This window comes from Chlamydotis macqueenii, chromosome 4 (genome assembly GCF_036417535.1).
Source record: "Chlamydotis macqueenii isolate bChlMac1 chromosome 4, bChlMac1.mat, whole genome shotgun sequence".
In the NCBI taxonomy this organism is placed as follows: domain Eukaryota; kingdom Metazoa; phylum Chordata; class Aves; order Otidiformes; family Otididae; genus Chlamydotis; species Chlamydotis macqueenii.
In genome coordinates this window covers 50,057,524-50,070,352 of record NC_141559.1, presented here as the reverse complement: position 1 = coordinate 50,070,352, position 12,829 = coordinate 50,057,524, and the positions used below count along the sequence as shown (strand labels likewise).

The following is a 12,829-nucleotide window of genomic DNA, read 5'->3' as shown; positions in this document are numbered from 1 at the left end:
CTGATGCTACAGAAGAGTCATACTATCTGTTGCTTTCATCAATAGACCCCACTGATATTGCATTTAAAATAGCAGTCATTCTAGTGAATTCACAGTACGAAAGGAAGAACTGGAGGCAGCTGGGTTTTTGATAATGACACAATGGAATATCCCCTAAAAATGAGTAAACTGCTAAGATGGGAATGTAATATTATAGTCTTCTGTGTCTTTTCACCTTTTTAAAGGAACCTGGGACAAACAAAGAGAGGAAAGGAGGCGAAAGAAGGGAGGAAAAAGGCTTCTGTCAGAAATGTATAATATTTTGGGTTATAAAAGGGTAAGGAGAGAAAACACGTGGTGATGGAATAAATACGGGAAGGAAGAAAAGGAATGGAGAAATAGAGAATGGATAGAAGAAGAGAGAGTAAATACACCTGTTTAACTATGTATGAGTGATATTTTCAGTAGTGCTATTTTCTAGTTTCTTGGCAGATATTCTACCATTGATGATTTTAGGAGAAAGAACTGGGAAGATTGTTTTAAGAACTAATTCCATTAGCTTTGCTGTCTACTGTGAACTCTGTAGTTAAATGTGGATTGGTTGAATGACCATCTATACTATTATTAGTCATAACAGAAAAAAAATTGATGATTTTATGCTCTTGAAATATTTTAACTTCTTTTTCTTCCCATGAATAATTTTATGGACAAACTCAGATACAAAATTCTGTTACATAAAACTGTGACTTTCGAAGAGATTCAGGAAAGGGATTTCATGTTTGCAATATTATATGCAGTACACAAGTCTGCTGTTGGTTATGTGGTTGCACCTTCATTCTCATGTTTTGTTCTACTTGTTTTCTCAAAATGCATATTAGAACTCAAAAGAGAATGGGCTTTATCTTCTCATTTTCTGGCACCGATCCTAACTGATATATGAGATTTTGTTCAAATACAACACATAATTTTATTTCACAAGCATCCCTCTGCCTTTTCCTGCTTTTCCCCTTTCATTTGTTTTAGTCTCTGAACTGTATTATTAGTTGTAGTTATCTGAGTTGTGATATTACTGTGATAGTATCATTTTTGTCCTTCCATTTATTTCCAGTGTCTAATGCAAATATAGTTGAAGGGGGAAAAAAGTACTCTTACTCTGATTCTGCTGCGATGCAGTTCAGTAGCGTGATCCTCTGACATCAGCAGTATTGTTATTCTAATCGGTTTCCTACAGCTTGCTGAACTGTGATGACAGCTTTAGTGTTCTGTAACTTCTAGGCAATACCTTGTTGGAAACAGGCTGTTCCACAGGATTTTTTCCCTCTCAAATGAATCATAGAAATTAGAGATAGAAAAGATCAAATCAGAAGTGGTAATATAATTCCCTTCTGTAAAAGTGGGTAAGTTACTCAGGCAAATCTCTTTGATCCCTGAAATATTGTCATCATGGTAGAGGGGCTGACCCTGAAAACACATCAGCCCAGTGAACTGTAGAAAGAACAGTCTGGGCAGATACCAGAGCCAAAAACAGGGTCACAGAACTCGAGACATACACCACTACATCTGCCTACACTGGTTTCTAACGTCCACCTGCAAGACAGCAGGATTTGTTAATTCACTTTGATGTCATTACAAGCCTTCTTGATATTTTATGTTATATCTTGGTTCACTGTTGTTTGCATGGACAAACAGAGCCTGAGTTAAGAATGATTTAAACAGAATTACATCTGACTTGATTAGCTGTCATGACTTCGAATTTTGGTGGAAAACGCCAATAAAGCTGAAAAAAAACATATATGTACACACTCAAAGGGGTGCGTAATTACAGCAGTATTCATTCTGAGTATCAGGAAATATGCATATGGCACTTCAAACTTCTGTCAAACAGCAATTAAACTGTTTATTCTATCAGCTTTTACTGGCAATTTGTCAATGAAGTGTTTAAAAAAAATGGAAAAGTTCGATTTCAGGATTACTTGTTTAACAAGAATCACTTTCATCTATTGTTTCTGTATTATTTTGTATTTATAAAACTGCAGAACTGTATGACGGTGCCAGTTTAATACAATCTTGTTACCAAAGTAAATACATGTTAGCTAGATATTACTCTGATAAAATTTTAGAGGTTTTCATAAAAGAACAGAAGTCTTGTTCAGTTTCCTGCTGCTTCTGAAGTGAAATGTCTTGGACATGAACCTACTGTGTTGAGTTTCAAAGCAAAATATTTAATGGCACTGCATAATGTAACAGAAAGATGAGTGTGTCTTGAGGTTCACTGGTAGTTCCGACTGCTATTACTTAAAGTCTTCTTTAAAACTGCCGTTCTTGAAAATTCTTTAAAAAGACCCCAACTCTGATCACCTCTAGATTTTTAAGTTTAGGTCCATGGAAGATCTTCAGTCAACTCCTATGTAGTCCTACATTAGGTGCCTAGATATGCAATGGTAGTCTAGGCCTTCTCTTTACTGCTGCTTTTCTCAGGTGCTTTATATTTCATGTCACATAAATTCATCCAGTGGATAGCATTACGCTTCTTGGCATACACAGAAATACCTCAGTTTTGCCAGTACTGAGATACTAAATACCCCATGCACCTACTAAATCTAGTGCCTAGTACAAACTAAGCACTCCTATCATGTGAGAGGTCCAATACAAGAGACATTTTCAAAGCAACCCTGACATGTCATACAAAACTGCCAGGGGCAAGGTACATCCCCAAGTCTGTAGCACTCGTCTGGCATATGGATTCAATTCCTTTCTCTGCCTGACAGTAAAACTCACATCACTTTCCTCTCATGACTGAACCACCCAAAATAGCACTGACAAATATTTTTAGATTGTAAGAAGGAGAGCAGTAACTGTCTCGCTCACACGTGTGCCATGGGACTGCAGAAAAAGATGGTAGGTGATAAGGTCACAGAAAACCATATGCCATTTGGCATATCTGCAAAACTACTTAATCACATCTACATACTGTTTGGCTACAGTCAACTTGGATCCGACACCAAAATCCTCCATTCCTTTATTCTGAGCATTATATAACTCCTCACTGCCATTTTCTGCCAATTACTCTTTCATGCATTTAATTTTCTTGGCCAGAAGATGGCATAGGCATTTCAAATTAAATCATTGCTGCAGCTTCACTGGAAGTTTTGGTATGATAATTCTTATACTCTAAATACAGTATAATATTTTATTTTCAGAGTGCATCAGTATGATCTTTCATTTATGTTGTGCTGATTATGTCACATTTTCTTTAACTTGCAGCATACTGGAACAAAGTATTACAATATGGATTATTCTGATAACATGGTGCTTAACAAATCTATTCTTCCATATCTCTCAAGTATACTGTTACGTAGCTCTCCAGCTGTCCAGACCTGTAAAATTCAGCACCCTGAATTTCTATCAACTGCAGTTAAAAGTTGAGATTAATTAGGCCATTGCAGTATTTGAACTAATCTATGACACTCGGAATCTCTACCTTAGTAAGATTATAAATTAGTTCAGACCATAAATATTTAATAATCTCTCCTCAGCGCTAGCAAGCTACCTGCCTGACATCATTACAGCTGTAGGCAATTGCCATGTCTGTAATTACACAGCTGGTTTCATTAGTGTCCCAACTAGATGACAGAGGGTCTGAAAATCCCTTCTATTATGTGAGAGAGGTGTACATTTGAATAAGGTTTTAAGAAAATTGCTAAATAATACAAGGTCTTTTTTCTTTTTTTTTTTTACTTAAAAGGAAAAGGAAAAGGAAAGTTTACCTACATGTGCTTAAAGCTAAGAGGTTAATTGTGGGCTTTAAGAAATTCAAATATCCCTGCTTCACCGCCTGCAGCATCAGGGTTAATTTGCTAATGAGAAGCAAAACCCACAGGCCCATCACGCTATTCAAATTTAATGTGCACGTGGACTTCTTGATTCAGGCCAGGTTTATAAATAGTGCCTTTAGTTTAAAAATAGGCTTTTCAGATCTAAGGGAGTTGATATTATGATCTCTAAAGTGAATGAAGCTCCCAAGAGTAACTGGAGCTTATGTAATATTTATTCCTACATGTTTGCTCAGCTGTTTTGTGCCATTTTGATGCTGAGCTGCAAGGACTGTTAGTTTCTTAAACCTTTCAAGTCTTTCTTCAGTGAAGCTGGGACTGTCTGCATGCTTGCTTGTCTCGGTAACCTTACTTGGCTTTGGGATTTTGCCTAAGAAACAGTGGTCATTGACCCCACTTGCAGGTATTTTCATTTCATAATTCTTACTGCACATGACCTCTGTGGAATCCTTGAACCTGTCAGGTACAGCAACTTTCTGATACTAAATTCATCCTAGAAAGATCATGGAAAAATCTTTTTCTTGAACCATTATGACTGGTTAAGGTTGCAGTGAGAAGAGTTACAGAGACTGTAGAGCTAAGCTCTGTCTCCAGATACATGAACAAGGATATTTTATTCAATTTGTATTAGATAGTCACAAAAACAGCTTTCACTCCTTGATTTTCTAGTCATTTGTGATGCTTTAAAAGTGAAATATCAGTGCGAATGCAACATAGAGTGCAAAAATGTTTTTGGAGTATGAAACAAATTTATTGTTAATATTTGTCATTGAGACACCATTTTGTGCATGGAAACAGTTATGAAAGAAATAGAGGCCTAACGAAATGCCTTTCTAAGGAAGAAGGTCAACTCTTAGTGGCAAAATGAAGCATATCATATTGAATATTATGTTTAGCGTTCTAATTTTGCTTTTTTCATAGACTAGCCCATTGCCTTATTTCATGTGATGTCTTATGTTCTAGAATCAGAGACTTACTCACTCCTACTGTTTGGTTGTGAAGGGGAGTTACTATTTTTCTCAGCCAGGTGTTTTGCCAGCTATCTATCAATGCTGTCACTTTTGCTAGATGTAAATATGTCATTATGATGCTGTGCTCAGTTATAACGATGAGGTATCACAGTTAAATTTTCTACTGCTGCAGGCATGCACTGGCATGCACCTGATCTTAGTCTTGTTTTCAGCTAGCAGTGTAAAACCCTAGATTAACTTTCTGAGCAAGGGCTGATTAATGAGAGACATTTCCAAATGCTAAAAAAAAAAAAAGTAAGCTATCCCTGAAGAAAATCAATAGAAGTATTAGAGTGATCAGAAATCAGTGCTTTAAAAAGTAAATAAAAACTCTGATACCATTAAATATATAAAAACTGTGGACATAACAGTCTTGGCGATATGATACTTGAATACATCACAACTTCTAGAAAACCTAATCTAAATTTATAGAAAAGCATCCTGTTAATTAAGCCTAGTTATGAAACAATCAGAAACTACTGTTAGCATATCTGGCAATATCGAAGAGGGGATAAAAAGGCAGTAGATAAGAATGGCATGGACCTGCTAGTTAGAAATTAAGTTTGATCTTGTAACTGGTTCAACATTGCAAATGTTTACACTATCCTCTTTCCTTAAAGATATACTTAACAAGTAAACGCTAGAGGTTTGAGTTGATGGCTACTGAAACGAAAGCTTCGTAGATGACTTCATTGAGAGCTGCATGTACTGTTTAGTCTTACCTTAAAAGCAAAAGCATCTCCAGTTAGCATAAAGACTTTAAATCCCTCTTAGCTAAATTTGGTACAACCTGAAGCACTAATGCATAAAAATAGCAACGTTATGAAAACACGATGGTGTCTGTTAAGTGTTTGTTGTAATAAGCCAATACATTATTTATACAGAAAATAATTTCAAATAGGTGAACAGAAATAGTGACCTAGCAACCAATATTAAAAGGTACAGAAATATCTTGGAAAAAAAGGAGGAGAAATAGTAGCCTTACCAATGTTGTCAGCAAAATGAAATAATCTCTAAAATTAATTCAAATTTCCTTAGTACATGAAATTCTAGCTGGAGTCTCTAATGCTTTAAAACACTGTTTACCTTTTTTTACAATACATTTTTTTTTTGCCCAGGGTAAATATTTTGGAAGAGTTAAAATAACAGTCTCAGCGCTTGAGGAAAGAGCTCTGTAGACTACATCTCCCTCAGTTCTTCTAAAACTGCAGATAGAATTTGTCCTTTCTGATCTGCTCGCAGTGCTCAGCCGTCCAGTCTAAGTCTATGTGAGGCATTCAGCACCACTTAAACTAACAGTAATTTTTGTCCATTAATACTCTGCACTTATTTAAGTTGCTAGAAATTTCTGGAAACTTTCTAATTCCCATTAACTTCAGGACATACTTAGTAATAAGTCTAGTGAATAACAACCCAAATAGTATTTTGTATATGTTATGCAATACAAGTTGCTACTTATACAACTACGTCATGTAGATGTTATTTGATGCTCTTATATTCATTTTGGCATCATGACAATTAATCCCATAAGTATTTTTTTTAATAATTTGTCAGGGTCACAGTTTTTACTCTCAAGTTATGTTGTATTTTACTCTTGGAAAAGTCAAATTGTCTCGGAGAACACTTGTTTGTTTTCTGTTGCTTCAATGCAGATTTTTATTCAGCAGGTAGGTCTAATGTTGTTATGTATTTGCTAAGCAGAAAGGTGTCTTTTTCAGTAAGGGTGGTGAAAATATTTAATGCAACATTGCTTTAGACAGCATCTAAAGCATAGCCTGCTAAAGTTGGTTACCAGCAGATTTTATTCCCACATACATCCATAGCACAACATCTGCTTAAATTTATTAAAATTTATTTGACTTAGATATAAGTCAAGAAATAAAAGGTAAGGAAGATAAAAATTAATTTTTCCTATATCTTTTTTTTATGGTATTCACTTCTACAATACCAAGTGTTCCACAAACATAAGAGTTTAATTTCATAATATGCCATATGCAGTAGATGAGAATTTCGTAAAATATCAATATTTTCCACTAATGGTGGGTACCTAATTCTAGCATCATATTTCTAAATTGTATATTATTAGAATCATAGAATAGTTTGTGTGGGAAGGGACCACTAAAAGTCATCTAGTCCAACCACCCTGCGAGGAGCAGAGACATCTCCAACCAGATCAGGTTGCTCAGAGCCCCATCCAACCTGGCCTTGAATGTTTCCAGGGATGGGACATCTATGAAAGCTCAACATCATTTTAGATCATACTTGAGTCTGAAACAATGAACCTCAAAATATAGAACAAACATACTAATCCCAAATACATTTTTACTTGAATTTTCTATTCTATTTTAACGACAAAGTTTCTGTGCTCACAATGAAAACGTATCTGAACTCAAGTTTGAAGATAACCCTTCCTAAAAGGCAGGTTAAAATTCCTTTGTCTAAGCAGGTATCTGTTTTCCAGACAGTTTCTAGCCCAATGCTTTGGTCATCCAGCTGACATGCTAACCGTGAGCTACCAGCCTGGGACTTGATTTCCAAGCTCATGATTTTTTTAAAAGACAGGGTCCCAGGATAGCCTCAAATTTCCATATGAAACAGCTCTTATTTCCAAGACTTCCAGTTTGTCACTCTACAGCAGCCCACTGAGAAGATAATCTGGGACAACCATGGCACATCAGTTTGTGGAAGCCTGAAATTTGGCCTCCACATTTGGAAATTCAGAGACAGAGCGCTTACTCTTCCTAGATTCTGTTGTTTCCAAAGCACAGGGTTACTAAAACTATTCAGAGAAAATCATACCACCTGTCTTCTTTCAACAAAGGGAAAACTCCTGCACACTTCTAACTTTATTGTTATAAACTGAACCCTTTGGTTCAATTGTGTAAATAATGATAATATTAGCAATATCAATGGAAAAGCATCAGTAGAGGTTTCAGTGGATGACAGAGAGAGAAGGTTGAGATGGGGCCATTTCATCAAAGCTGCAATATTCTAGGTGGGGAAAAAAACCTGCCAAGAGTAACTTTCCACTTCTCGCTTCATAAGAAAAACACAGATCTCTGAGTTACATATAGTCTCTTTAACCATTCTGGTATCATTTGGCACTGTGTCAAGGGTAAATTCTGAAAGCAATGTTTTTTTCCCTTGTCTTCTGCTTAAAGGAGCTCTTCTATTTGTGCTGAAGTGATCTGGAATTCTGCCAAAGCCTTCAGGATAAGCATATTTCAGTCTGGCAGTGAATTCTCAGGCAAAAGAAGAAACAACTACAAGCCACCATCATTTTATAAATCCAGATACAAAATCTATGAAAACTAGCGTAGCAAACTTTTAACTGAGGCCATTTGTCTCAGTTGCCATCAGTACAAATATCAAATATGGTACTTCATACATGTGTCAAAATTTAAACAAAAGAGAATTAGTAACATCCTGAGCAAGATAATTTCTGTTCTTCTCCGTACGTGTTTGCAAATGTAGTACTTCTACCTGGCCATTTAAAGCATAAGATTAGTGAGAGAATATGTTTGAGATTGTTCTGGTTTTTGTTGGTGAGGGGGGGCTACAGTGGTAGCTTCCGTAGGAAACTGCTAGAAGTTTTTCCCCTTTGTTCAGTGGACTCGGCCGGGCCTAAGGCGGACCTGCTGCTGGCCAAGGCGGAGCCAACTGGTAGCAGATGTCCTGTGATAATGCCTCTTCGATAACATATTTAAGAAGGGGAAAACAGGAAAAAAAAAAAAAAAAAAGAGGGAGATGTGAAGCAGCTGAGTAGGGGCAGAGAGGGGGAGGCACAAACCTTGTGGGCCTTGCAGGCCTCACCCTCTGGCCTCCTGCTGGGCAGCCGACTGGGCCCTACTTGGCCCGGCCTGGCTGCAAGAAGTGGAGAGGAGATGAGAAGTGAATAAGATGTAAAAAGGATCCTGAGAGGTGTCTGCCAGCCTGTTGTGAGGAATGGCTGCAGATGCCAAGGTCGGTGAAGAAGGAGGGGGAAGAGTAATACGGCTCCTGGCCAAGATTCCTCTGCAGCCTGTGGTGATGACCATGGTGGAGTAGGTTGTCCTCCTGCAGCCCATGGAAGTCCACGGAGAGGCAGAGATTCACCTGCAGCCTGTGGAGGACCCCACCCTGGGGCAGGTGGAGGCCTGAAGGTGGCTGTGGCCCATGGAGGGCCTGCTGGGGCAGCTGTTCTGGAAGGACTGCACCCCATGGAAGAGATGACCCATACAAATCAGTTTCACGAAGGACTGTAGCCCGTGGGAGGGACCCCATGCTGGAGCAGGGGAGGAATGCAAGGAGTTCTTTCCCCGACGATGAAGCAGCAGCATGAAACATTGCATGATGAACTGACCGCAACCCCCATTCCCTCTTCCCCCCTGTGCCGCTCGGGAGGGGAAGGTGGTAGAGATAATGTTAAGCTTCGGAAGAGGGAGGGATTGGGGGAGGTTATCTTGTTCCCTGTCTCATTCTCCTGCTAGTTTTAGTAATAAATGAATAGTTTTCCCCAAGTCGAGTCTGTTTTGCCCGTAACGGTAACTTTAAGGATTTTCTCCCTGTCCTTATCTCAAACCTCGAGCCATTTTTCTTATGTTATCTCCTCCTATTCTCTTGGAGGGTGGGGGGAGTGAGAGAGAGACTGTGTAGTCTGGTCTGCGTAGTCTGGTCCCGATCGGGGCTGAACGAGGACAGAGCTAATATATCAAAAAAGTATTGTTTCAAGAATTATAGCAGCTAAAACACCCTATTGGTCCATAGATACTTTTACCTTTTCTTTTAACCTATTTTTATATATTTGTATTTTGTCTACTCAAAATAAACCTGTAAAACAGTTCACCAAGCCTGCTTTGGATTAGTAATTAAATTCTTCATCATTTAAAACTAGAAATCTATTTTCTTACATGTTGCAATAGGAGTTCATATTTCATCTTCTGTGAATAATCTCAGAATTCCAAAATATAATCTCGGACACATGCATATCTATGCATACATGCATACACATGCATTTATATACCTACACACATGTATGTATAGATACACATTTACAGCTTTCTGTAGATATGGACTAGGCCAATATATGTAGTAGTTATTTTTAAAAAATGAATAAAAGCTATACCAATGTATCTTGTGACCTTCTTCTTTGAAATTAGAATGACTGGGACTCATACAGATGAGTTATCAATTAAGCAACTAAAAATGAATTATCATCTATGCTCAAAAGATTAATTAGAAACATTTAGTTGTGACAGGTTCCATTGTCTTTGAGGAAAAGAGAGCAGCTCTATGAAGAATTAGCACAATCTAAAAGAATCTCCCTTTGTTTAAATTAAAAAATGAACCAAGAGAATGGATCATTGCTTAATTTTCCAGTTGGGAGGCAGAGAAAAATGTGGCATCACTAGTCTCTGAGAACTGTCTTGGTCACTGTCCAGTGCCATAGCTTTTAGTGAAAAATGACTCTCAATTTAGGAAAGACAACTAAGTTTGTGTTTAGCTAGACTCTTAGAAATTTTTACTTAAAATTCCAAAGATGCTACTTCTGAAATATGAATTGCAATCGTTTAGTTAAGTGCTAGATAGCAGATTTAAAAAGAGGCACTTTAAACGTCACATTAGTGAGCTTGAAATAGAAATGGAAAAAAAGATTTTCATTTCATTCCAGGACTGGAAAAGTTAAGAGGTAATGTAGGGAAAGGGAATTAAATATGGAAGGTAAATGTTTTGAAATTTATTAGTAATCATATTATTTCTTCTGATTTTTCAAGAGAGACTATATTTAAAACCAAAGCAAGACTTAAATTATCAATGTTTTAATTTAACATAAATTCTGAGTCTGTGTGATTGGAAGACTCCAAATTAATGAGATTATAAAAGTATAAGGTCATAGTAATTAAACTCTAAAGGAGTTTTCTTTTAAAAGGTGCATCTTTAAGTTAAGCTACTTCATTTTTAGATTAAAAATGAGTGTCTCATTTCTGATATGTGGCAATGAATTTTCATCTAGAAAGCAGGAATAAATTACATTTCAAGTGTTCCACTAAGACTGCTCATGAATAGATTGAGAGCAGAAGTGACAGAAAACAGTGAAAGGAAAACTAATACTTGCCTTTTTATATTTATTTTACAGGAAATGTGTTTGTTGTAAGTCTGGCAGTTGCAGACTTGGTTGTAGCAATCTACCCATATCCACTGGTCCTCACGTCTGTATTTCACAACGGATGGAATCTGGGATACCTTCACTGCCAGATTAGTGGCTTCTTGATGGGCCTAAGTGTCATTGGATCAATCTTCAATATTACCGGCATCGCTATCAATCGGTACTGCTATATCTGTCACAGTCTCAAGTACGACAAGCTGTACAGCGACAAGAACTCATTGTGCTACGTTGTTCTTATCTGGGTCCTAACGTTTGTTGCTATCGTGCCCAACCTGTTTGTGGGATCACTACAGTATGACCCCAGGATTTACTCGTGCACATTTGCACAGTCTGTGAGCTCAGCGTATACAATAGCAGTTGTGTTTTTCCATTTCCTGCTTCCCATAGCCATAGTTACTTTCTGTTACTTGAGAATATGGATCCTTGTTATTCAGGTAAGGCGAAGGGTTAAACCAGATAACAACCCCAGACTGAAACCACATGACTTCAGAAACTTTGTAACCATGTTTGTGGTATTTGTACTGTTTGCAGTTTGCTGGGCTCCTCTGAACTTCATAGGCCTTGCTGTGGCTGTCAACCCAGGCACTGTAATCCCTAGGATTCCGGAGTGGTTGTTTGTATCTAGTTATTACATGGCATATTTCAACAGCTGCCTTAATGCTATCATATATGGACTCCTGAACCAGAACTTCAGAAGAGAATACAAGAGAATTATTGTCACTCTTTGTACAGCAAAAGCTTTTTTCCAGGATAGTTCTAATGATGCAGGGGACAGGATGAAAAGTAAACCTTCTCCGTTGATTACAAACAACAACCAAGTGAAGGTGGACTCTGTCTGAAAATGGGAATGTTATTATTGTCACTCAACAGCATCCAAATAAAGTATCTGTTTTATTAGACCTACTGTTAAATATTGTAGTGAAATATATCTTCTACACTGAAAGCACTTTGATCAAATTCCTTGCATGGTATTTGGGAACTCAAGTTACAGAGCCTTGACATACAGATCCTATTATACAATGGTATATATCTCTCGTATAAAAACACAATTATATCCTTGAAGGAATTACAAATTTATGCATGGATACTTTTCCTTAAATGCAGATAAACAACTAGAAAGAGATTAAAACAGAAATATCTGCATTGCCTGGCTCATTAACAGAAATCACAAAACTACTCCTACCACTTTCTGCCTGCTTCTTCTGGCCAGGTTATGGTCCTGATTCTAAAATCTCTGAGAACTTATTTTAAAAGATGAAATCAAATCATTACAAAATATATTAGGAAATGTAAAGTGAGAAATCAAGGTAATTGAAAATTCATTAGGATTTTTGATAAGTACCTCTACCTATATTGCTTTGCTCCTAACATGGACACAATTACTCATTTTTTTGGAGATAAAACCTCACTAGCCCTTCTAGGAATGGCATTCCCAGTTGATTCCTCAATTTTAAAATAGCTTTTAGGATGAGAAATATACCTGACTGATTATCTTCAAAGCTGTAAAGGCAGAAGGATAAAGAAGGAAAGAAAGAAAGAAAAGACCCATGATTCATCAGCTCAAGCCGTTTGGGCATGAAAAAAGTGTAGGAGGGGTGGGAAGAGAAATATAAACCATCATTCTTTCTGAAGAGACAGTAATTTACGAAATCAGGAAGTGCCCCAGAGGCGTTTCTAGAGAAACACCTCCTAGAAACATAAGCAAGGAAAGATTGTTCTCACTTGTGTACAGCACAGATGTTCTAAACCACTCTGAGAAGATTAATGCATTTAAGAGGGACAGTGGGTGAGGATAACAGTTTTGTCTGAATAGTGGAATCTTAACCTCATGAAACCCTGGGAAATGAGAAATATTTACAGGA

The 12,829-nt window shown here is 37.3% G+C and overlaps 1 protein-coding gene across 2 annotated transcripts in view; it reads left to right on the top strand.

The window, feature by feature from the left end:
- The window catches only part of MTNR1A (melatonin receptor 1A), a 58,553-nt gene extending 46,747 nt beyond the window's left edge, over positions 1-11,806 (top strand). Inside the window, exons 1-2 of one of the 2 annotated variants that reach the window (XM_086746823.1) lie at positions 4,096-4,215; positions 10,938-11,806. In XM_086746823.1, coding sequence (XP_086602949.1) covers positions 11,072-11,806 — 735 coding nt within the window. In that variant the 5' untranslated portion in view covers positions 4,096-4,215; positions 10,938-11,071. Of the gene's footprint in view, positions 1-4,095; positions 4,216-10,937 lie in introns of those variants that run through there. The other variant, XM_086746822.1, reaches the window with a different exon arrangement.
- The last annotated feature ends 1,023 nt before the right edge of the window (positions 11,807-12,829 follow it).